This window comes from Sarcophilus harrisii, chromosome X (genome assembly GCF_902635505.1).
Source record: "Sarcophilus harrisii chromosome X, mSarHar1.11, whole genome shotgun sequence".
In the NCBI taxonomy this organism is placed as follows: domain Eukaryota; kingdom Metazoa; phylum Chordata; class Mammalia; order Dasyuromorphia; family Dasyuridae; genus Sarcophilus; species Sarcophilus harrisii.
This window is the reverse complement of record NC_045432.1, coordinates 12,819,512-12,843,992: the sequence shown is the minus strand read 5'-3', so window position 1 is coordinate 12,843,992 and position 24,481 is coordinate 12,819,512. Positions and strand designations below refer to the sequence as shown.

The following is a 24,481-nucleotide window of genomic DNA, read 5'->3' as shown; positions in this document are numbered from 1 at the left end:
GAATAAATATAGGTATGAATGAACAAAAATTAACTTTAAAGGCTGACAAAAACAATTCAATAATTATTAATAAAATATAGATAAACAAATATGTAAATAACATGAATATGAATTGAAATAACTTAAAGGCTAAGATAAAAATTAAATAATGATTAATACAAGTAAGTTAACAAATTTATCATATAAATACATGAATAAATATGCAAATAATATGATATGAATAAATATAAATGAATAAAAATTATTTCAAAGGCTGAGATGCAAGTCTACAGTCTCATACACAGGAAACAGAACAAGCTTTCTGCTAAGCAGTGTGTTAGGAGGACCCCAGGTGGTCCAAAGGTGAGAAAGAGTTGTGGGTGCTGGGGAAGGCAGAGCAGGCTTCCTGAGAGTACTGAGATCCCGGCTGGGGCCTGAAAAATGGGGAAGCTCTAGAGTAGGTGGAGAGAAGTGAAGAGCACATGGGGGGTGGGGGGGGGGTGTGAAAAGGGCCGTCTGAGCCAAAGGGGAAAAGCTAGAAGTCTGGGATGTGAGAGTGATGGTGACACACGAAATAGCAGGAATATGGCTGGAAATGCAGGTTTGGTAGGATGTTGAATGCCAGAATGAGGTATTGCATCTTGATTTTATGGCCCCAAAGGAGAGATCACAGAATCACTAAGTCACATATCCTCAGACTTGAAAGGGACCGAAGCCATACACCCGAATAAGAATGTCTTCTACAATGTGCTCCAGTGGCCTTTGCCTGAAGCCCTCCAAGGAGGGTGAACTCTCACCCCCCCCCCCCCCGGGAAGCCTTTTCCGCTTTTAGCTGACTCCTGACTTGAAGGAACTCTCATGCCCCAGTCATTCAATCTCATCTTCTCCATTTGAAACATGCAAAGTTCGTCCAGCTGATGGTCATTCGAATGGTCTCAAGATCCTCTGGTAGCCTGGGATGTTTTCCAGCTTATCAATCTTTCCTAAAATGTCACTCCCATGAAGATATGGGTTCAAACCCAACCTGATGCTTACTTACTACTTTCCTGACTTTGAGCAAGTCCCTCCCTGAGCCTCAGTTTCCTTATCTGTAAAATGAGGCAGCTGGATCAGATGTCCTCTGAAGGAGGTTTAGGAATCTTGGATCCTAATTAAAAAGTAAATGCTTTCAGACAAGGAATAGGAGAAGAGCTCAAGGGAGCGCAATCTGCTGGAGCCTGGAGTAGAGGCAATACTGTACTATACTATACTATATACTGTACTAAAGATTAATTGCCCTGACAGTTGGGGTGGGGCTCGGTGACTCCCTCCCCAACACACACACACTCCTGGACACTTACTGGGTTTGACCCTGAGGTCAATGGGCTCCTTCTGCATGATAGTTCTGGCCCCCAGGAAGTGGGCGTGGCAGATGTAGTCCGAGTGGCTGTCATTGGTGAGTACATTGGCAAAGTAAAGGTTTCCGTTTTGGCCCATGGTCACTCGTTCATCCTGTGCGATGTGGAAGATCCCTGGGCAGGGGAGAGTCAGAGCGTGCAAGGGTCATCCTCCTCCTCCAGAACTTCCTCCCAGATGCCAGCCCATGGCCATTGCGCCAACCAAGTCCCTGACCCAGGCCCTTCCCTCTATTCCATCATCTAACTGGGCAGAAGCAAGACCACCCTGCCCTCCAGGAGGGAAGAGCCACTCACTGCTGTTCATCCAGTAGATTCGGGGTTGCACAACGCTGGCTGGAGGATTACAGGGCAGGACCACGGACTGACCTTCCTCCACCTCGAAGGGCTGCACCTTCTCCTTGGGCCACTTGGGGGCGCCTGGGAGGAGGTAGAGAGAAAGCCCAATTAGAGAGGTGTGGGAAAGTGAAGGATGGGAGGTTTAAGGGGGAGTGGGAGAGTTCCAGCAAAGACAGAGCACACTGGGCAGATCCATTGGACAGAATTAAAGGACTGGCAAGGGAGCCCTGTGATGGGAGGGGCAGAACTGGGGCCCTGTGATGGGAGGGGCAGGACTGGGGCCCTGTGATGGGAGGGGCAGGACTGGGGCCCTATGATAGGAGAAGCTCCTTTTAGTGCCCCCTAAATTCTGGCGGTCTCCAGGAAGGTCCTGCTTCCCAAAGCTGTGAGGGAGCTGGGATTTCCCCAGCTCCAGCCAGCATCAATCTCCAAGCCACCACTCTCTCCCCCAAGCCTCACTCCCTTTCTTTCCAGTTACAAGTTTGTGGGTGGGGGCTATAGCCACTGGCAATCCAAGAGGAGACCTGCAGGGAATGGCAAGACTCCTTTACATCAGCCTGACACAGAAACCATGGCAACCATTACCATGGCAACATGAGGGGGCTAGGGCTCAAGGGAAGTAAGTAGCTGAGGGAGGACGAAGAAAGGAGAAGCCCAGGAGAGGGACAGAAGGGGAAAGTGGTATGATTTGGGGGGGGGGGGTTACAAAGAGGGGGTGGGGTCAGAGGAGGACAAAACAGAAAACAAGAGGAGAGAGAGAGAGAGAGAGAGAGAGAGAGAGAGAGAGAGAGAGAGAGAGAGAGAATGTTGAGAGACAAAGGGGCCTGAAGGGAAGAAAACAAAGGCGAGGGGAGGAGTGGCTAAGGCAGGACTAGAGACTTGTTATGGATTCAGGCACTGCCCATGCCTGAAGTCTCTGGGAAAAGCATCTGTTGCAGATCCCAGGGCTCCCACCCTCCTCGGAGCTTCTCAGTGTCCTCACCCTCAGCCACAAGCTGGATCTCATGGGACATAGCCGTGCCCAGTCTGTTGCTGGCAAAGCATCGGTAGGTGCCCTGGTAGTGATGGGCAAAGTTGCTGTTGTTGCCAGTAATGGTGAAGGAACCAGAGTTCATATGTGTGATCACACCAGGCTCCTTCTCAGGAGAGAAGTGGATGTTTTCCTTAGTCCAGCGGAACCTGAACCCGAGAGAATGGGAGAAGCATGAGAAAAGACTGAAAGGTGCTGAAGGGGAAGGGAAGAGTGTGTGGACTTTGCCAAGAGGTGGAGGGACTGGGAGGCTTATGGCTCAGGACCTGGGGAGGGAACCCGGAGGAGCTGGCCCTTCTGGGGGACTCAGACTTCTGACTGAGGTGAGGAAAGTCCCAGATTCAGACTGGGTGTGGAGTTACTCACTGGACTTCAGGTTTGCCACTGGCCTCACACTTCAGGCTGATCTCATCAGTGGGGAAGACAACCAGCCGCTCCGGGGACTGCTCTGTGATGTTAGGGGGCTGCATCACTGCCAGGAAAAATGGAGGGAAATGAGGGCACAAGACTCAGAGCAAGGGCTGTCTGAAGCTGGCACCCCCACCCCATCCCACAAGCTCCCACCAGCCTTCCAGGCCCCCTCCTGTACTCCCATTGCTCTACTGCCTCTCAGGGTTAAACAGGAGACTTTGTGTGTGTGATTGTGCCCGAACCAGCGAGTCTCACCCGGGATCCTGTGAGAGCATTCTACTCAATTCTGCATTTTATGAGCAACTAATGAGGAAGCATGTGCTCGGCCGAGGGGGGCAGAGAGAAGGCGGCCCCCACTCCCCTGCTTGCTTGGGGTGAATCTGAACGTGGGGCAGGGAAGTTGGGAGACACAGTGACATGAAGACCCCGGGACTGCGTGACGCCCAGCTCTGACCCCAGCATTTCCCTGCTCTGCAAACTCTAGTGACTTTCCATGGCTTTCCAGGTGAAAACAAAATGCCTGTGTCTGGTTTTCCAATCCCTCTCTATCTTGGTCTTAACCTGCCTTTTCAGTTTATTCTAGATTACTTTCCCTCCAACACTTTACAATCCAATCATATTGGTCTTCTTCATGTTCGTTAAAACAGTACACTCCATCTCCCATCTCCATCGCCATGCCTTTGGACTGGCTCTTCCCACGCCCATAATATGCTCCCTCTTCAGAGCTGCCTTCCTTCTTAACTCAGCTTAAGTACTCTCTCCAACCCCAAACCTTCCTGATCTTCCCAGCTGTGCCCTCCCTCTCTAGCTGCTATTTATTCTCCACATATACACATCGTCTTCCCCCCATTTTGTCTCTGTGTCCCCAACACTTAGCACAGCGTCTGATAATGAATGGATGCGAAATGTTTGGTTGACTGGATAAGGAAAAGGAAGGATGACCTTCACACCTACTTGAAGGGAGCATCTCAGGGTCTAGAAGAGAAAGGGGTGACGGGTACTAACAATATGATGGGGGGAACTCTCTATACTACCCCTGCCCCCTAAACAGATACTTACTGTGTTTGTGGTCTGTGAGATCCCCGCAGCGAGAAAGACAAGATGCAAGATTAGACATGATTAGTGTAGGAAGAAATATCAGCAGGAAGGAGCAAGGGCAGGGACACACGTGTGGAAGCATGTTGGATACGAAGGAGGGTGGGATGGCTAGAGATGCAGAGGTGAAGGACTGAAGTCTCAGGGGTAGAGTGCATGTGTTGGACTGAAACTTATTTCCTCCTTTGTGAAAAGGGGGGAGAGGAAGGGGAGGAATGGTAGAAAATGAGATTATCTCTAAAATTCCTTCTGGAGCTAAATCCTTGAGTACACTCAGCCTTCCCACAAAGCACACGCACACACATGAACACACGTGTCTGGATATGCCAGAGGACTCGGCCTGAGTATGTGGAATCCCATGGAGACATTTTGGAATACAAGGAAATTATGCAGCCCTGTGGGGAGCCCCCAGTGTCAGGGATGTGGCCACACTCCTTGGAAGTTCTGGAGGACCTTTTGACAGTAAAGACTGAAGGAGCGAAAGATAAAGGCAAAGAAGGAAGAGAAAGGGGGGAGGGTAGGAAGGGCAAAGAGAAAAAAAAATAAGAAAAATGAGACGTGGGAAAAGAAAGTAGAGGACTGGGCAGAGAGAAAAACAAAGAAAGTTGATGGGGAAGAGGAAAGAGAAAAGAGGGAGAAAAGGGACAGAAGACAAAAAAGGATAGAAAGAGACGGGTGGGAAAAGAGAAAGGGGGACAACAGGACAGAGAGAGCCTGAAGAAATGATGGAGAAAGAAAGCGGGATAAAAGGCTGGAGAGAAAAAGACAGGAAAAAAGGGCAGAGAAAAAAGAGTAAGTATTTGACAAGAGGAAGGACCAGAGGAATGACAGAAAGGGAGAAAGACACCATCCACTCATGCACTCCCCCATCCCCACCCAGTTGTTTGGGGAAAAAATAATGAAGCTCTGCTCCCCTCTCCCCCCCCCCCCATCCTTCTTAATCCAATTAGCACCACTGTGGGTTGGCTCCTAGTCTTCAATTACCAGAGCGGGGAGGGCTGGAGAAGCAATTAGGCAGCAGCTTGTGGGGGAGGGGGGAGCGAAACTCAAGTCATCCTTGGAGCCCAGCTTAAAGCCTCACTAAGGAAAATGGCGAGAAGTGGAAAGGTGGCTGAGGAGGGAGAGCGCGAAACGGGCAAGGGAATCAATGAAAGCAAACAAAGAAAGTGGAGTGCTTGGGAGGAGGCAGGAGTTGGGGGAAGAAGGAGAAGAAAGGAGGGGAGTAGAGACCCTGAGGGGGAGGGAAGGGGACTCCCCCAAATTCCCAGTGAATGGGAACAAGGGAGCCTCATCTTTCGCAATTTTCTTTTCAATACTCCTTTTACAGGAAAAACTTGGCCCTCCTTCCTCCCAGTCCTGGCTAGTCTATTCCTCCCGTTCAACCTAAGCTACGTGGGAGCTAGGCCGAGCCCTGGTCCAGGGCTGGTGCCTTCGGGAGTGCGCTCAAACTGAGACCCGGGGAGGATTGTTCCAGCCACAGTCGGTGGCAGAGCTGGGAGAGGGCCCAGGGGTCCCGATCCCCCAGCTGCAACCAAGGGAAGAAAGGAAGCGGGCGTGTGTCTGGAGGTGTCTCCCTCTGTGTCGGAATGTTTCCCCACACTTCTGATGTGTGTCTGTATCTGAAAACTCAAATAGTGAACACTGCTATGGAGGTTTGTATTTCCGAGTATATTTACGTGTCTAGCTTTATTTTTACATATGTCCCAGTCCCAGTATATATATCTTTGTGTTGATAGACCCATATGTTACCAGATCCAGAAAGGACCTTAAATCCAATGACCCTCATTTTACAAATGGGGAAACTGACTCCCAAAGAGAGAAAGTGACTGGCTCAAGATCATGCAGTAAATGGCTGAGGTGGGGGCTGGATGGGCTTCTCAATGCCCAGGTCAGCCCTATGTCTACACTGGTCTTTACATTTGAGTTTCTGTGTTTCTGTGAATATCTACAGGAATGCACAGGTGCCTCCCCCAGCTCCAAGGCCCCTCATGTGCAGATGCCCAGATCCTCTCTTCGGCCCCCCTCACGCCAATCGCAGACACCCTCCCATCTCCCCCTCCTTCTCCATCAGTTTATTATTCCCATGTAATTCACTGGCTGAAACGCAGCCACCTCACCTAGTGTAGGGCCGAGATGCCAGAAGGGCATTCTGAACACAACCGTGTGAGTCTGGAACACACATACACGCGTGTGAGCGCACACACAGAGAGGGGCAAAACACAGCCCACTCCCTACTTAGACACACAGACGTTTATGCAGCCTGCAGAGAGTCTCTCTTCCACTTCATAGATAATAACAAGGGCAATAATAATAATTCATAATAATGCCTAATGTGGTCCAGAGCCTTTTATTTTAAAGGTGACCTTTTCTGTCTGTGATCTCATTGAGTCATCCCCATTTCTGTGGCTAGATTAGCCAGACTGGCTAGACTCATCCCATTTAACAGATAGGGAACGTGAGGGCTGGATCCTATTTGTCTAAGGTCATACAGCAGAGCTAGGACCAAAATCCAAATCTAGTCTTCTGACCCACTTTTTGTTCCATGTTCCTGCCGACTTTAGGGGGAAAAAATTAACTGAGTGAAGACAGGAGCAAGACAGAGGGCGGGGGAGAGATTTCCCCAGTATCCACTGTCCTCATCATCCTGGGGATGATGGCGTTCCCCTTTCCCCTTGCAGCTGGAGCTCTCAGGGCTGCTGTCCAGCGTTCTAGAAGAGCTGCTCTATACTGCCTTATCTCCTCTGCTGTCCCTGGTGCTAAAAGCAGTACCGCTTCAACCACTGCAAGCTGTCAGCTGCACTCTCAGATCCTGCCCCCTTTTCCTTCTGAAGATCCACCCAGAGACAGAGACAGAGAGGAGGAGGGAGACAGAGAGACAGACAGAGAGGGAGAGAGGGAGGAGGGAGGGAGGGAGGGAGGGAGCAGAGATAGACAGAGATAGAGGAGACAGAGAGAGAGAGAGAGAGAGACAAAGAGACAGAGAGAGAGGGAGACAGAGAGACAGAGTGAAAGACAGGATGGAAAGAGTGACAGAAGAGACTGGAGGCAACAAGAAGCAATGGGTCTAGGGAGGAAGCCCAGCTCCTCTCCCCCTGGCTACTCACATTCTTTCGGAATCTGGATGCACAGGCCGAGGCTCCACAGAAGGAGTGTCCACAAAAAGCTCAGGACAACAGCCATGTTCCCGGTCCTGCAGCCACACCCAGGGCCAGGCCAGGCTGGGCAGCACAGGCCAGGCTAAGGGCAGGCAGCTCCACTCAGGCTTCTGCACAGCTCCTGCCCTCCCTCTGGGGGAGGAAGGGAAGGAAAGGAAGGGGGGAGAGGGGAAAGGGGGAACCGTACTAAAGGTGCCGATCAGAACTAGGGAGACAAGGTAGAGGAAGGGGGGCAGGAGAGGGACACCAGAAGAAAAGAGAAAAACGTTCCATTAGTGACAAATCTCGTGTGAGCCAGAGCTCCTGGGCCCGCCCCCCAACCCCTCCCTTAGAAGAAGGAGGAATCTGGAAGTCCAAGGCAGCCTCTGGCCTGCACCCCTATACCCTCGTCCACTGCTTTCCCTCTTCCTTCTCCCCTTTCCCCTTCCCCTCCCTTATTTATTTATTCATTCTCCTTTCCTTTGCCTCCCCCCACCCTCCCCCTCTCATCAACATGATCCCAAGGGACTCCCCCTCCCGCTCCACAGGCTGCTGTGTGTGCTCTGGAGGGGGGGGGGGGCAGAACGGGCTGTGTGCACAAGCAGGTGTCTGTATCCATATCCGTGTGTGTGAGCAGGTGCGCCAGGTCCCTGTATGTCTGTGTGAAGGGTGAAGGAAGGGAGGAGTGAGGAGGAGAGCGAGTGACTGTGGGAATATATGTCCTTGTAGAGGAAACGGCCCTGCCTCCCGGCCTTATTGTTGCGGGTCTCAAGGCAAGCTGACTCCCAGTGCCATTCATCTCCAGGAAGGGGAGGGGAGGGGGAGACGGACAGATCAGCAGAAGAGAGGGAGGGGAGAGGAGATGGCCACGAGCGAGGGGATGGCCACGAGCCACCAGCCCAGCTTTCCACACTTCCCACCACAACAGCAAGAGTCCTCCTGGTGCCTGAGCACTGACCTCACGGGCAGATGCTCCCACCTCCTTCCTCAGAGATGCTGGGACCCAGGATTCGGGCAGATTTCTTAGAAGCAAGAGAATCAGTGAGGTCTGCATGCAGTCCCAGCCCCTGGCCTTCCCGACTAAGGCCCACCCACTCCTTCGGGGAGCTCCCTGCTGGGGGGGACACGCCCTGGGGTGCTCTCTCCCCATGCCCAGGGAGCATGCCCCCTTCTCAGGGCTGGAGAAAAGCCAAGAGGTCCCGAGCCCAGGGCTATGCTGCCATGTCACCCAAATCCCTTCTGTCCACAAAATCGTCTGCTAGCCCGTGAGGAGTCCCCAGTATGAGGGGGAGGGGAAAGGCTGCAAGGGAGATACAGTAACGTGATACCATCCCTTTCCCCCAAGTCTCAGAGAATCGGAAGGGACGGCCTATATCAAAGGGATGAGAGCTTCTCTTCTCTGCCAACAGCCAGCAGAGGAAATTGCTTCCTAACCAATCGAAAGGGGTCATGGATCATAGAATGCTAGAACGAGAAGAGACCTTAAAGGTCAGGAGATTTTACAGCAGAGGGCACCAAGGCCCAGAGAGGGAAAGGGGCTCACCAAGGTCACCCAAAAGCAAGGTCCCAAACCTAATCCTTTTATGAGGCACAAGGATGTGGGGAAGGAAGGAAGGACGTAAACAGTCAGGGAATCAATAAATCTCAGCTGATTGATGGAGTTCCCTCTACTTGGGGTTGGGCCTGGAAGGCAGGATCACGGCCTCATTCATGATCTCCTGGCTACCGTGGGAGGGAGGGGAAGGAAGCGACCCAAGCCCTGCCCCTGGGGAGTCCCCAAGTGTGGACAAACTAGGGGAGAGAAGGGAAAGCAATCACAGCGTGAGGGAGCCTGAATCATAAAGCCTTTGCAGGCTGGCTGGGACTGGACACAGAGAGAAGATGGAGGGAGGATGGAGAGATGGGGGGACTGGGGGAAGGGAGACCCAATTAGATCCATCCCCCATTCCCCTCAAACAAAGGCAGACACTGGCTGACCTTGCCCAGAGCCCAGGGGTGGGGCCGTTGCAGCCAGCTGTCTCCTCTCTCCCCCACCAGCCACCAATTTCAGGACTGAAGGCAGCCAGAGGGGGCAATGGACTTCAAGGCTCTGTGGGTGTCCCGAAGGAGGGTTGAGATCAGAGAGTAGGGAATCAAACACTAGCTCTGGTAATGCCAAGTATCTTAGGAGGGAAGAGGGAGAGAGCCCTAGAGGAGGCTTCTCCTCTTCTTTTTCTTCCCTTTCCTTTCCTCTCCTCCTCCTCCTCCTCCTCCCCTTCCTTTCCTCCTCCTTCTCCCCTCCTCTTTTTTCCTCCTCTTCTTTCTCTTCCTCTCTCCTCCTCTTCCTCCAGCTCTTGCTCACCCCCACTCCCTGAGAGAGGGGAGAGGAGCAGAGCTGGGAAAGGAGGTTACTGCATTTGCTCATGAGGCCTGCCCTCAGCTTCAGCCACCCCCCCCCCGTCCTGCCACATCACCTTCCAAAGCTGTTTGTCGTCCCCTCTGAGCTGAATTGGAAGAAATGAAACATGCAGTTGATATGCAGAGAAATATGGTACCTCCAACATCCCCGGCCCTCTTCCCTCCTGGGCAGCCCTCTGCTCTCCCCCTGTCCGACCCTCCCAGTTTCCCACTGCAGGTTTTTCTCCTGGCATGTACCACCCAGCTTGGTGATCTAGTCCCAGAATACCCGAAGCCAGAAGGTTAGGAGGCCCCTGACAGCTTGGTGTTTATGGGGACTATCCCCCTCCCCTCTTCACTTTCCCCTGCTGCTGCTACCTCCAATTTTTCACTATTCATCAGGCAATTATAGAGCAAAGGGCTGAGGTTGTCAGCTCAGCAGGCTCCCACCCACTCACCCCTATCCCCCTCATAGGAAGGGGGGAGGGGGAAAGGAGGGGGGGAGAGGACTTGGCTTCACAAGCTGGTGAACAGATGGAGCTCGGTCCTTTCATTGGGGATGGAGAGACCCAAGGACAGGGAAAGGAAGAAAGCAAAGGAGAGGGAGAGACTTTGGAATGGGAGGGAGGAGGTGAATCAAGGAGGGAGAGAGACCAGGGGGAAGACTGACTTTGGAGGGAATAGGAACAAAAGGGAGAAAGGAAGACAGAGCCAAGAGTCTTAACAACAAAAATCTACAAACACAAGCGGAACCAGAGACATCAAAGATGGGAAAGCAGATGGAGGAAAAGATGAGAGACACTAAAATACAGAGAGAAATCGGTACCACAAGACAGAAAGGGAGATAGGAGGAAAGAAGCGAGGGGCAGCAGAAACACTGAGGAGAAACTGAGGGACTTGGAAAGAATATAGGCGGCATGGGTCAGAGGCCCTGTCTGAGCAAGCGCCTCTCTGTGTGTGGCTGTGCCTGCCTGTCAGTGCCAGTGGCTGTGTGCTGGTGCCTTTGCTTCGTCCTTGGCCCCACAGGGGGTGTGCCGGGGCAGGGGGGAGGGAGGGGAAGCCGACCAATGAGCCCGGTGGACGTGGAGATGGTGGGGCTTGGGGGAGTGAAATGGGGAAGGGGCATCTCTGAGAGCCAGAGCTGGGGAAGGAGATAGAGTAAGAGAAAGAAAGGAGGGAGGCAGAAAAAGACCAGAGGAAGGAAAGACACAGAGAAAAACAGGCCAATACAGACACAGGAAAAAAAGGACAGAGACAGAAAGAGAAGGCGAGAGAGAGAGAGAAACAGAGACAGACAGAAACAGAGAAGAGAGACAGAGGAGAGAGAGAGACAGAGAGAAAGGCAGAGAGAGAAAGAAGAGAGGAGAGAAACACATGGGGTGGGGGGAGACAGGCAGGCAGGCAAATACAGAGACAGGATAAGAAAGACAGAGTCAGAGATTGAGACAGAGACACAGAGAAGGGGAGACAAACAGAAGAGAAAAAAAAACAAAGAGACAGGATAAAAAAGACAGAGAAAGAGACAGGAGAGAGGCAGAGACACAGAGAAAGGAAGAGAAAAAAGTTGGAGTGAACAGAAAGCCATTAGAGGGCTGGAGACATAGGGAGAAACAGAGAGCACCTGTAGCACCAGGATGGGTGATGGGGTGTGACACATGTGACACCTTGTGTTGGTGGCGGTGTTTGGGGGCAGGGCTCAGCTCCTTCAGAGCCCGCTCCCCAGCCCCAGTCCTGAGGGGCCAGACAATTGGAAGGCAGGGAGGAACGGTCAGATACAGCCTGTGACTCCAAATAAATGAATGCATAATTTGATTTGGAGGCCAGGAAGCAGAGTGAATGCTAGCTTCTCCCTAAAGAGCATATGAGCATGTGATTATGGATATGTGCAGGCACCTGGACATTCAGTGTGGACATGTGACATTAAGCCAGGCCTTCTTTCTGGTGGCTGCTGGGCCTGCTGGCTGTTCACGTAACTTATGTGGGTATCTGAATGCATTGGGTCAGGGTGTGTATCCATGCTGGCAGTGTATAATATGGGTGATATCTGGGGATCAGGAGGCCTAGGCTGGAGTCCCAGCTTTCCCTCTAACTCACCTTCCCCTCTCTCGGTTTCCTCATCTGTAAAACTGGGGGGAGGAGGGGATGTTGGATTAGGTGGTTTCTAAGAACCCCCTTGAGCCCTCAGATCTGCACAGTAGACCTGCCCAGTGTCGTACCCGAGTGGGTGGACACACTTATTTGTAGGCAACTATAAGCCAAGAGCCCCACCCTGGCTCGTGCCAGGCCATGCAGGAACTCCCAGGAGATTTTTAGGGGATTGGGCCTCCCCTTCCCCGGCCCCTTTCTAGCTCTAGCTAAGAAAAGCTCCCCTTCCTTCCTCCTCCTTCCAGCCTCCGGGATTAATGAAGCATTTGACAAGCGTTGTCAAAGGGCATCCATCTGTGGGGAAGGGGAGAAGGTGGGGGTCACGTGCACACAAGCTGTTCCCCCCTCAGAGAAAGGCTCAGGCAAATGCAGCCCCAGCTGAGAGCCCGAGGCTGTTAGCAGGCAAATTGAGGAGTTAACGCAATCCAGCAGGTGTTAGCACCGGATCCGGAATCCGAGGCTTTGGATTCAAATTGGAGCTCGTTCTGTGCGGTGCCCACGCAGCCGGTGCCAGGCTTCCCCGGGAAAAGAAGGCTTCGGCCTCAGGATTCTAAGGTCCCTTCCAGCTCGGACTTTCTGAGCGGCGGCGGCCCGGTCCCCCTTCCCCCCTCCCCGCTGCAGCTCCGCGAAATAAGGCCCGGGGTGCAGTGGGGGCGAGGGGTAAAGGAGCCTCTGGGGGCTCACAATACCCGTCCAGGCCGAATTCCCAAAATTGCCAGGAAATTAGTCCTCAAAGGCAACCTCAATCCCTCCTCCCTCAGCCCTCAGGGGAAAGGCCGAGTTCCCCCCTCCCCCTCCACATTCCTACTCCGGGGGAGCCCAACTCCGGGCCCTTCCTCCTCAGTCTGCTCCTCCCCGGCCCCGGCCCCGGCCCCGGCCCCGGCCCCGGCCCCGGCCCCGGCCCCTCAAATGTCTGTCGAATAGGAAGCTTCTATGGGGGTTGGCCTTGCGTGTGGCTCTGGGGGGGTGCCCCCCCCCACGTTTGTGTACTTCTAGTTGTGGAAGGGCCGAACCTGTTTGCGTGTGTGCGTGTGCGCGTGTGTGCGTGTGCGTGTGTGGGTTTCTGTGAATACATTATGTAGAGGGGTGTGGCATCGGATGCATGAATATGTGTCAGCGTGTTATCTAGACATGACTCTGCTGGGGGCATCTACGTATCATGGCCCTTTAAGACAGAAACCCCCTCGCCCCCCGCCTCCCGGAGTCTGCGGCTGGCTAGTTTCCATGGCGACAGAGCTAAGAGAGCTCTGCGGAGAGGAGAGCTAGGAGCACTTTCCCTCTTATTTAAATCATTCCGAAAGGAGGAGGTAGCTCAACGGGGGGCCTATGGGCTGTGCCAGAGAACCCCCGACCCTTAAAGGGCCCTCCCTAGGGCCTGCGCGGTGGGGGCTCAAAGTGGGAGGAGCTCATCCCCGTGGGCTGACCTCGGTCCCCGGCACAGGCGGAGCGGCCGGGAGGAGGGGGCCCCCAACCTGCGCTGGCCCTTCCCCTTCCTTCTAAACGCATCTGGAGCCATTGCTCCCCCCTCCTCGTTCCCTGACCAATTCCCGCTCGGCCCGGCCTTCTGCCCATTGTCGCATTTCCCCAAAGATGTCCTGCTCTGCCTCAGACTGACCCTCGTCTGACTTCAACCTTTGCCCTCCCCACTCCCCTGGGCCTCTTATTAGAGGAAGGAGGGAGGGAGAGGTCCCGCATTGGGAAGCTGCAAACGACTGGGCATAGCTTCTCATCCCTATCTCCAGTCTCCCCTATCCCCTCCCCGCTGGTGAGTGGTGCTGATGCTGTAGTCTCCATGACAACAGCAACACACCTGTAATGGACCATTCTCCTTAAAGTGGTCCTGGCTGGGTGAGGAGAGAAAGGAAACCCAGAGGTTAACCCTTTAAGGTTTGTCAGGGAAATGGAAAGGCAGGCCAACCCCTGTTTCCTCTAGGAGGAAACACTCGTCTAGAAACAGGGGATTCCTCATCCTCCTTTAGTATCAACATCTCTCAACATCCCCTGGGGACAGGAAATCAATTAAAGGATCCTAGAGCTGCTGTCACACCTGCCTAGGCCCCTGATAAAACCTTTTAACAGGTAAAAAGAGAGCTGGGGTAAGGGAGACCACACTTAACGCCACAAGGAAGTTGAGGAATGGGGTAAAAAGGAAGCCAGAATCCCCATACTGACTGGTATTATTCTGGATTATGGAAGTAGATCAACTCTTGACAGCAAACAGGCTCTGTTCCCATTCTGGACTGAGGTGTGTCAGTTCAGGGGGGTGGGGGTAGGATGGAGATGGCTTTGGAATCTTAAGGCACACCAGGAGCTGGGGGGTGGTGTCTCTCAGGGAGGATTAAACAAGACCATGAAGAATATCACCACCAGCAGCCACCCCACCCCACCCCAGGGAGGAATAACTGATTTGTTAGGCAGATGTCAAGCAAAAATCTATGTCAGGCAAATTTCTAGGTGCTACTACCCCCAAGAAAGAAAGAAGGGGGTGAGTGGGGGGGTAGCGTTTGATCTTCATCTCTATAATCTCCCCCTTCATAATGGGGGCTATCCAGGGGACACTCCAGCTGAAAGTGGAAGCATGCTGAGTTTGAGACTCATGTTCTCCCTTAGATTTGGACTCCTCAAGTGTAGGGCTGTCTCCCCCTGACTGAATATCCCCCTCCTAGTAAGAGGTCCCTGAGTGTAGGAATATGTCTCCCCTCAGACTAGGGGCTCCTGGAAATCAGGATCCATATCTCTCCCTCAAATTGGGGGCTCCCCAATGGTGGAGCTGTTTCCCCCTCAGACTGGGGCTCCCCTTCACAGCGGGACACCGAGGTAGAGAACCATGTCTCCCCCTCAAACTGGGGGCTCCCCAAGAGTGGGGCTGTGTCTCCCCCTCAAACTGGGGGTTCCCCAAGGGTGGGGACCACATCTCCCCCACAGACCGGGGGCTCCCCCAGGGTGGGGTCATATCTTTTCCCAGTTTCTTTCCCTAACTTCCATAATTGTGATTTTCTTGATGTTTTTCTATTTTCCTTGTGTTATAAGGGAGTTTCCTAGCTCCAGGTTTTTGTCTTATGCCTATATTTCAAATCCTAGCTCTCTCTGTCTCTGTCTCTCTCTGTTCCTGCCTCTGTCTCTTTCTCTCTCTCTCTTCCTTTTGCCATTTTTCTGTATCACATCTCCCCTTTTCTTTTTGGGGACCCTATTTGAGAGACGGTCATTAATCTATTCTCCCAAAGAAATCCTTTCCTTCCCCTCTCGTCCAACAGAAAGCCAAATGTGTGGCCTCTTCTGTCCCCTGTTTTTTGCCCAGCCTGGCTATTCCTGTCCCTCTCCTCCATCTGTCACTCTCTGTCATTCTCTTGGTCCCATAACCATCACTTTGACCCCAAAATATATGTCCTGCCAATTCACTTGTATCCTACAAGTGACCTTCGAGATAGGCCTTAGGCCTCCAGTTCTTGAGAAATTCCACCCCAAGATGCCCAGGACAACAACACAGCACAGTTGAAAGATGGACAAGCACAGTTATCTTCCCTCTCTTTCCAATTAGCCTTCCCATCTACAAAGACCTGAAACAGAGGGAGGACCCCCAGGGGCTAGGCTAGGTGGGCAGAGAGGGAGAAGAGGTGGTTGCAGGAGGCAAGTAAAGCTGGGGGGAGGCGGGGGGAGAACAAGCAAGATCCTACAAGGAAGTGAGACTGAGAAGGCTGAGAAAGGAGGAAGCCTGGGAATCCCCGGGAGAGATAGCGAGACAAACACCCAGCAGAGAGAGAGCTAGCGAGATGGCTGGTTGTAGGGCTGGATACAAACAGAGATGGCAACAAGCAGAGATAATGACATCAGGATGTCAAGACTGGCCAGATCTGAGTGACAAAGAAAAGACAGCCCGGGAGGAAGGGTAGTGGATAGAGAAAGGTGGAGAAAAACAAAGACGGACCATTGCAGGCAAACAAGGAGAGAGAAGAGAGAAGCAGAGGCAGCCAGAGACTCCGAGAATGCCACGAGGTGTGTGTCTGATGACAAAGATTTACAGGTACTGACAGATGGCAAGAGAAGTAAGGGGGAGCTGACGAGGCTGAGGGAAAGGGGGAAAGGCCTACACAGTTGGGAGTGCTGAGAGGACAGACAGACCCCGATCCTTCTGACTATGGGATGCCCCCATACATATGCAACGCGGGCATCACACATCTGGGCATCCCTGGGGCTCCCGGCACTTAAAGGGTTAAACAGCTCAGGCTCTTTCCCCTCCCCAGGTCACCCCAAGGAGAGAGGAAAGAGAGGGAGGAAGTGTGGGGATGCCCCAACAATGGATCCTCTTGTCTACCCTGATCTCAGATTCCTAAGGGGTGAGAGCAGAGGGGTAGGGGGTCAAAGGCTACCCTGTCCCCATCCCCCATCTCTGGAAACTACAGGGAGCAAGGGAGAGCCATAGAGACATTGAGGGGAGGAGAGATGAAATGGGGCCCCCGGCAGAAACCCCCAGCTCCCTCTGCTCATCAGCCTGGCCCTAGGGCCCTGAACTCTCTCAGGAAGCTGCCCCTCCCCTCCGATCCCACACAAAGACACGTATGAACACATACATTACACGGCTGCCTTACACTCAGGTACACATCTACGTTCACATGGATATCCTGGGGGAGAGGGAGAGGGCTGGCTTCTCTGTGTCACAGGTTCCAGAACGCTCCTGACCCTGGTCCATCCCTGCCCTGCACCCCCACCCCCAGGTCTAAAGCTCATTAGTTACTCAGATGAGACCACAGGTGAGCACAAGGCCCAAGCTTGAACACAAGACCTCCAAGTACCGCGGGCACACCAGCACCGTTCAGTCTTTGGCTCCTCGAGACTCGTACAGGCACACGAGGACACAGTCCAAGGCACACACAGACACATACAGCAGTCTGGGGAAGGCCATGAGCGCTCAAATCTGGGTAAATGCACGGTCAGGGAAAAAGGCAGCATTCCCTCCCCCACATGCGCAACAAAACTTCCACAAATTGTGATATCCTGCCAGGCTCCACCATGAAAACGGCCACAGTGGCAAGATTGAGGTACCCCTTTACCCCTTCCCCTAGCGCCAAACCATCTGGGAGATCCGGCGGCAGGGCCAGCACAGAAAGAGCTCCTGGATCCTCGGCAGCACCAGTTGGGTGGAGGACAGAGCATATGGCATCAGCCTGTGCCAAGGATCAAGATGCCTTGACAACTGGGCCCCTTGCCTTTCCCTTCCAGTCCCCCGGCTGAGTTACCTAGGTGCCACCATCTCACCCCCAATCCCTGTCCTAGATTCCCCCTCCCCAAGCAGCAGGGTGCCAACAGAGCCTGCTGTCTGGGTGGGAGACGGCTAATTATTATCATTAGCTCGTTACCAGTACTATAGTTAATTGGGCGCCTGTTGTCTCTGCTAGACAGCCTCCCCCTACTTCCTGGGGCTTCTTTCTTTGCCTAGCAGGGATCCCAAAGCATCGGAGAAACTGGAATCCTAGGGGACAAATTGACACTGAAACCGGTGAAAGAGGGAGAGGCGCACAGGTATATAGGTCAAAGGTGGGGGGAGAAGGAGATCAGGGGAGTGAATAAGCTTCACTTATTTCAGAAGCAACCAACTCCAGGAGGAGTGGGAGCTCAGATACCCCTCAACTTCCTTCCCCAGCTTCACATTGTCGATGCTCAGGGGAGGCGAGGATGGTATTGTCTCTCAAGGATGGTCCCCTCTCTTTCAGTCCCATGCTGTGCCCTGCTTCTGTGTTGGCCCTAGGCACTGAGGTGTCTAAGACTCCACACCCAAAAGTGGGAGAGACGCTTAGGGGAGGATGTCATTGTTAGAGGAAGAGGTTAAGAGAAACCAGCCAGTGGGTTTCCCTCTGTTCTTGATAACTGAGCCCATACCGCAGTACAGTACCAGCAACCACTGTCCCTTTCTGGGATTCAAAAAAAAAAAAAAAAAGAAGCAGAGGAAAACAAGGGAGAGGGAGAGAAAGGAGGAGGAGGAGGAAGAAGAAAGGATAGGTAGGGATGGAGAGAAGAGAAGAGAAGAAGTAAAGAACATCTGAGAAGAGAAGAGAGACATAAGAGATAGAGGCTAAGAAAGAGAAGGAAGGAGAAAGGTAGGGGAGACAGAAAGGGGAGGATAGATGGGAGAAGGGAGGGTAAGAGATCAAGAAATGGGGAAGGAGGAGGAACCTCTGACACAGAGAAAGAAACGAGGAAAAGAGGAGAGAAAGGGAGAGGGAAGGACAAATGGAGAAGGGGGGATAAAAATCAGAGTAGGAAATGAGAAGGGGAAGGAGAAAAGGAGAGGAAGAGAGAGAAAAAGAAGTGTCTGATACTCTGACAGTGACAGATGGCAGATCAACTTGGCCCTTGCCTCCATCTCCCAGGGTACCTCTCTAGCACCTAGATCAAGCTTCCTAAACCCCTTCTTTGGAAGCTCTGGCCCCAGGAGTCGGGCAGTAAGGAGCGTGTGGGCCCATGTTTATGCCAGTAGCCACTGAAAGTGGTGCTGATGGAGCTAATATCCATGGGAGGCCTGGAGATAGGAATCTCCACTTCCCCCTCCCTCCAGTCCCGAATCCTAACAGTTACTTTCCCACATCTGCTCCCCAAAGGATTAGATGAGGTACTCAGAGGTTGAGGTCCTGACTTTAAGGCCTATGAAATTCATGGTGCTTGTGGAGTCCCTGGGAGGAGGATGGTGCAACAGCCATTCCGAGAAGAGTTGGGAGCTGAATACCAGTTAAAACCTGGCTGAGAGCCCTTATTATGTCCTGAAACTGTTCAACCCCAACGTCCCCCAGAAAGGCAAATTGATTTGTGTACAAACACACACCCAGAGAAACCCTAATCACGTGCCAGCCTCCTCTAAATCGGCCACAGCAGATAATAGACCCTAAGGCCGGAGTTGCTTCCCCCGTATTGAGGACAGGCCTGTTGTTCCACTCAGATCTCAAGGCTTAAGGAGGTTCGAGGCTCTAGCTTCTCCGTTCTCCCAGAATCAGAAACCACCAGCATCCTCAGCCTGCCCTCTGGGTTTTATTGCTCGCATTTAAAAGATGCTCCGATGTGAAGACTGGTCCCTTGGGGGCTGTCCACACACTTCGATCAGCTTGATCAACATAAGGCTTCTCATCCTCCCCATCATCCACTGTATTGCTCCTAGCCTTTTTAAGAAAGCCTTCCCAGCCTGCACCAGTCTCATCAGACCTGGACATTCATTTCCCATTTGACAGCTGAGGAAACTGAAACTCAGGGAATAGAAAAGGCTTGGTGGAGGTCAATGAGTGGACAGCGCTGTGTCCCCGCCCTGTCTGCATGCTGCCTAAAATCCCACCATAAAAAACTCCTGTGTTTGGGCAAAGGCACTGGTAAAATGTTTTCTGCCAAGGGAGAGGATGGTTTCGCTGCCTTCAGCCCTAGCCAGATCCCTCTGAAATACTGGGTTCAGCCCTAGAAAAGGGATATCACCCAATCGGAAACAGAGCTGAAGAAGGTGACTAAGGGTGGGGAGGAGACTGGAGACCAAGCCGCCATCCAAGGAAGGTGCAGTTGGAGAGGTGGGGGATGGGTAACCTGGAGAAGACGCAGGGGGACGTGCTAGTTGAGCTGTGTGAAGGGCCTGGTTTTCCTCCGCCTGGTCCCAAGGGGCCTACCTGGCGATAATCGGAGCCATTTCAGAGAGGGAGAGTGCGGATGAGCTCAGGAAATACCTCTTAACTAAATCTTCCAGGGCCACAGAAATGCTCTCGCCTCCTCAAAAATGCAGTGAGCTGCCCATCACTGGAGGGCTTTGGGCAGAGTGGAGGCCACTCGGGATGGGGTTTGGTTCTAAGGCAGGGGTGCGGAACGTCTGGCTCTTGGGTGGAATAAGGCCCTCTAAATCATGTGGTCTGGCCCTGCCAAGGCAACTGCAGGCAATGATGTGCCGAAAGCTAGATACGAGCAACGACGTGCTATGAGCTAGGTACCAGGATGTACCTGCAGCTGTCTGAGTTCTTTAAGTTGATCATTTTGTAAGGGCCTCAAATGAGATTATAAATATCCCAATGGCCCTTGGCAGAAAAAAAGAATCACCACCCCCATCCTAAGGTACAGGCCAGATGAGTGGGCTTCCTGAGGGCCTGCCCCCTGACCTCTGGAGTCAGTACAGTGCCCATGGCCCTGGGGACCGAGCTGGAGATACAAGTGTAACTGCTTCCTGGTGGTTTTATTAGAGACTACCAGGCTCTTGGGCTGTGCTATCCTGGGGTCGTGGTGGAGGAGAGGGGAGGGGAGAAGGAGTCTGGAATCCCCCAGGTCTAGGGAGCCAGACCTCACCCAAAAGCACCATTGGTGAGAGCTACGTGAAGAGAACATTGGGAATTGAGGAGCTGGGGTGGGGGTGGGAGGGAAGTGTTGGTAACAGGGAGGCTTCCTGAAGAAGAAAGCACTGGGGATGGCCTTGGAAGAGTGGGGAGGGCCCTTTGATTACCATTGTCCACCTCTACCAGGATGCACAAAGCCAGCTCCTTCCTCTGCGTTCTAGGGGCCCCTGGGGGAGGGGAGCAGCTTGATACCTTCTCCCCATAGGAAGAGTGGAGATCCTTAATCATAACGGGGGAAAGAAAAATCTGGGCAGATGCTTCCATCACAATCCCCCAGGGTCAGGTCACCTAACATCCCCCATGTTAATTAAACTTGTTGGGCAAGAGGCACTGTTAGAGTTAGGGGGAAACGGAGAATTGGGGGACAGAGATAGAAACCACCAGGGGAAGGAGGGAGAGAGGGGAAGGAGATCGAGCTAAAGAGAGGAATGGAGAGAGGCAGGTGGAGGGGGCAAAGACTGAGATTGAAGGGGTTATGGAGGGAGGGAGAAAACTGCAGGGGAGGGGAGGGGAAGACAGATATGGAGAAACAGACACACCCAGTGGCTGAAGAAGCACCCAGCAGCAGTGGAGGAGGAGAAGGAAGACTAAAAGGAGAAGAGGGGGAGGCAGAGGAGGAGGGATAGGAGGAGGGAGGAGGGTTGGGGGAGGCTGGCACACTGATAGATGGAAGCCTGGGAGCCTCTCCACTCTGATGGCCAGACTACCTGACAATAATAATAATAATTCTGGGGGATACCAAGAGAACGGATTTGCCTTCCCCTTCGGCCACATGATGCTTTCTGGCCCCCTCCCTTACCCCTTCCTCTCAAGCCTTCCCTGAAGCCTCAGGATGACACCCATCTTTAGCCCTCTCCATTCTTCAGGCCTAGTTTAGGAGTGAGATGGGAGGGGCCCTGGGGCTGGAGGACTGAGCAGTGTCCCCACACCTTCCCACGCAGGTTCCAATACAATTCAAAAGGCTTCGCACCTGCCTGAAGTGGCCCCTAACCAGAATCCTCCCTTGAATCGGTGGGGGTGGGGGGAGACCTCTGCTGGGGGTGAGAGGGATAGGGAAAGGGACCAATCGTCAAGAGTATTCCTCCCAGAATGGAGCAGGCCACACCCAGGGGCCACACCCTGCATCCACACTCACACACAGAGGCGGGCAGCACCCATAGGCTCAAACACACATGCTTTACACACGCATGTATAGACAACACCCAAATGTACACATAAACACTCAGCAGTGCACAGGAGCGAGCCACTGACACCTGCTCCCACACCACCCACCGACTCACACGGAACAGGACACGCACAGACCCAAACACGAGGGAACACGCGCACGCACGCACACACACACACACACACACAGATTCTGGACCGAGCTAAGGGCGACCCTGGCTTGCTCCCCCACGGTCCGGTTCCCGGCTCGCTCTCCCCTGGCCCGCTTCTCGTCCCCGCTCCGTCCCCAATCGCCTCTGCTGGCGTTGAAACATTCCCAATCTCCCCCTCCAGCCAGTCACTGCTCCATCCCCAGCTGCTGGTCTCCACCTGCTCCCGGGGCCGGCCAGCCGCCCCTTGCCCCACGCAGCTTCCAGCTGATGCCGGTCCTCCAGCTCACAGGTCTCTTCTCCCCCCTCAGCCTGCGCCCCCTCCCCTTTTTATGGGCCCAGCCTGCCCCCTCCGGGGGCTCCTCCATGCCAGGGCTCCCATCCATCCCCAGCCTTCTGGGCTCTGCAGGCATCTAGCCCAGCCGCAGTTGTGTGCAGTTGGGGATGGCGCAGTGCTTGGCTCTGGAGGAGAGAGCCGGGGATGCCCCGAGCTGGGCAATGCCCAGGTGCCACGCCTTACCTCCGGGTGCCCGCCCTGCCTTCGCCCGGTCTCGGCAGCTCCCAAGTACCGTCTGCAGCAAGCAGCGGCAGCGGCAGGAAGAGAGATTGGAAAAGGGGGGAGGGAGTAAGATTACCTCACACTCACATCCACAGTCTGCTCGCTCCTCATCTCTCCTCCTCCTCCCTCCCCAGCCACCACCCCAGCTCCTGCTTAGTCCCTCCCCCCTCTCTGCTTCCCTCCGCCCCCTCCCCATAGTTCTGGAGCATCACAGCCATCCTTGGCCACCTCTGGAGCACAGCTGGATCCTGCCTCCCCTCCTCCCCTCCCCCCTCCCGGCTCTGGCACCTATGGAGCGAGAACCCCCCCCCTCCCCATTACCCTGTACCAGGTGCTATTAAAATGGCTGTATATTATGGCCGGGGGAGGAAGGAGGGGAGGGTGGCGGTGTGAGGAAGGGGTGAGTGGCCCGGGGGGTCCCCGGCTCCCATACTCAGCAGAGCCGAGGCACGGTAGGGAGGCCGACTAACGCACTCCTCCACCTGAGGCTCTCCTTTTTCTTTGGGAGGGAATCCCTTTTGGAAATGTCCACAATAGTTTCCCCTTGGCCTCCTCCCGTCCTGCCTGGACCCTGCCCTTTTCCTCCCTACTCCGTATCATCTTCTCTTACTGTAGAAAAATGCTTTCGCCCCCCTAACCCTAAACCTCCTTAAAAACTGTCCCCAGGCGATCTGCGGCCCAACTCCAGCGGTGCCCCACCCCCATGCCCACGCCAACCCGGACGTGTCAATACTCTGATGGGAAAAAGTGAGTCAACCTTAGGGGGAGGGTGGGATTCTGCAGCTTCTCCTCCTTTTTCTCTGGGGGGCGGAGGCGGGGCTGCAGCATCCTGAGGGGCCCTGGCATCCCCTGCTCCGAGCACAGCCGGCCCACTCCATCCCGGGGGAGCCCAGGTGCTGGCTGGGGACGGGGACAGGGGAATTAAGGAGACACGCTCTCTGTCCAGCACCCTTCAGCCAGATTCACTCGGAGACCTGCCTCCCTCCCCATCCACTCTCAGCCCGCAGCCTCCTGCCTGCCCCGCCAGGGCAGGGCTGCAATTCCTCAGACTCCCAGCAGGCTGCAGCATAGGGAAGGGAGAATGCTCTCCGTGGGGTGGGGGAGGGGAGAACTCTCCTATGTCTCCCCCCAGGCTGTCGAGGGGCTGCTCCCTTAAAGAGGCCTGGAGTGGGAGACGGGGACACCTCAGCTTTCCCACCCTCCGCCCCCGCTCCAGCTTTCCCGGAATCCCGAAGAGATCTTGGAGCCCTTCTCTTGGGACTGTTGTGAAGGGCCCACTCCCATCTTGCCTTTCTCCCTGACAAGTGAGAGGGGTCCCCCAAACAGACCTGCCTGCTGGGAGAGAGGGGACCTCATCCTTCAGCCGCGCCAAGGGAAGCCAAAGAACTGGAGTTTAGGAAGAGGAAAACGGCCCCGGGGGGGCCCAGGAAGGAGGGTCCCACCCTCCTTCCCCCAAACGCTGGGCTTTCCTCCTTCCCAGTGGCCCCTACCCACCTAATCTTTCAGATCAACAAAGTCCCATCTGCTGCTGGGCTAGAAGGGCCTGGAGGAGAGATGGAAAGATTGGAGGAAAGAGGCATTTTGATGGGCATGCCTGGTGCTCAGTGAGGCCAGGGTGAGGCCCGAGTCCCACCCTCAGTCTCCTAGGGGACCCCAAGCCCTAGAGGCATTGAATGCCTGTGAGCCCAGATCAGCTTCCCCTCTTTCTTTCTCTTTCCTCTTCAAGCCTTAGAATGGAGGAGATGAAGAGAAAGTGATGGCTTGAGTCAGGCCTGGGGAGCCCAGGTCCCATTCTCTTTCCTCTCAATCCTTCCCAACACCTCTGGCCTCTGCTTATATTTTCCCAAATGAAGGAGAGAGGGGGGCCTAAAGGAGACCCCCGACAGATTCTCCCATCTTGCTTCAAAGTCCCAAAGACGCTGCTGTCCAGTGACTGAGCAGGAGATGGGCCATTTTTTCCTAGGGAGTGATAGGTCACTACTCCCCCACCCCAATCGATCTTTTCCCTGCCAGTTACCAAACACCTCCCAGGAAGCAACAGGAAGGAGGGACTGGATCCTGCTAGGCCCAGCGGGCTGAAAGCTACTGGGGCCTCAAAGAGCGAAGACACCCTTAAGTGTAACCCTAGCTACCTCCACCTACGAGCTTCATCCCCTGCCACCCATTCCCGGGACCTTTGCCATTCTTTCATGTCTTCCTTCTCAGACTTGTATTGGGCTGAAATGACCCCACGTGAACAGAACATACAGACATGGAAGCACATCATTGGAGGCCCAGAGAGGGAGAGTCATGGCTCAAAGTAACACAGAGGCACAACTAGAGACAGAAGTTAGGTCAAGTGAGATTCAGGACACATGTCTC

At 53.9% G+C, this 24,481-nt stretch overlaps 1 protein-coding gene across 6 annotated transcripts in view; it reads right to left on the bottom strand.

Annotated features, from left to right (window-relative positions):
* Positions 1-22,257, bottom strand: part of L1CAM (L1 cell adhesion molecule) — a 47,982-nt gene extending 25,725 nt beyond the window's left edge. For 2 of the 6 annotated variants that reach the window (XM_031945191.1, XM_031945194.1), the window contains exons 1-7: positions 22,082-22,178; positions 7,353-7,608; positions 4,213-4,224; positions 3,109-3,214; positions 2,695-2,891; positions 1,671-1,793; positions 1,320-1,490 (exon numbers count right to left, since the gene is read on the bottom strand). In XM_031945191.1, coding sequence (XP_031801051.1) covers positions 1,320-1,490; positions 1,671-1,793; positions 2,695-2,891; positions 3,109-3,214; positions 4,213-4,224; positions 7,353-7,428 — 685 coding nt within the window. In that variant the 5' untranslated portion in view covers positions 7,429-7,608; positions 22,082-22,178. The other 4 variants (XM_031945192.1, XM_031945195.1, XM_031945193.1 and 1 more) reach the window with 4 other exon arrangements.
* Between the last annotated feature and the right edge of the window lie 2,224 nt (positions 22,258-24,481).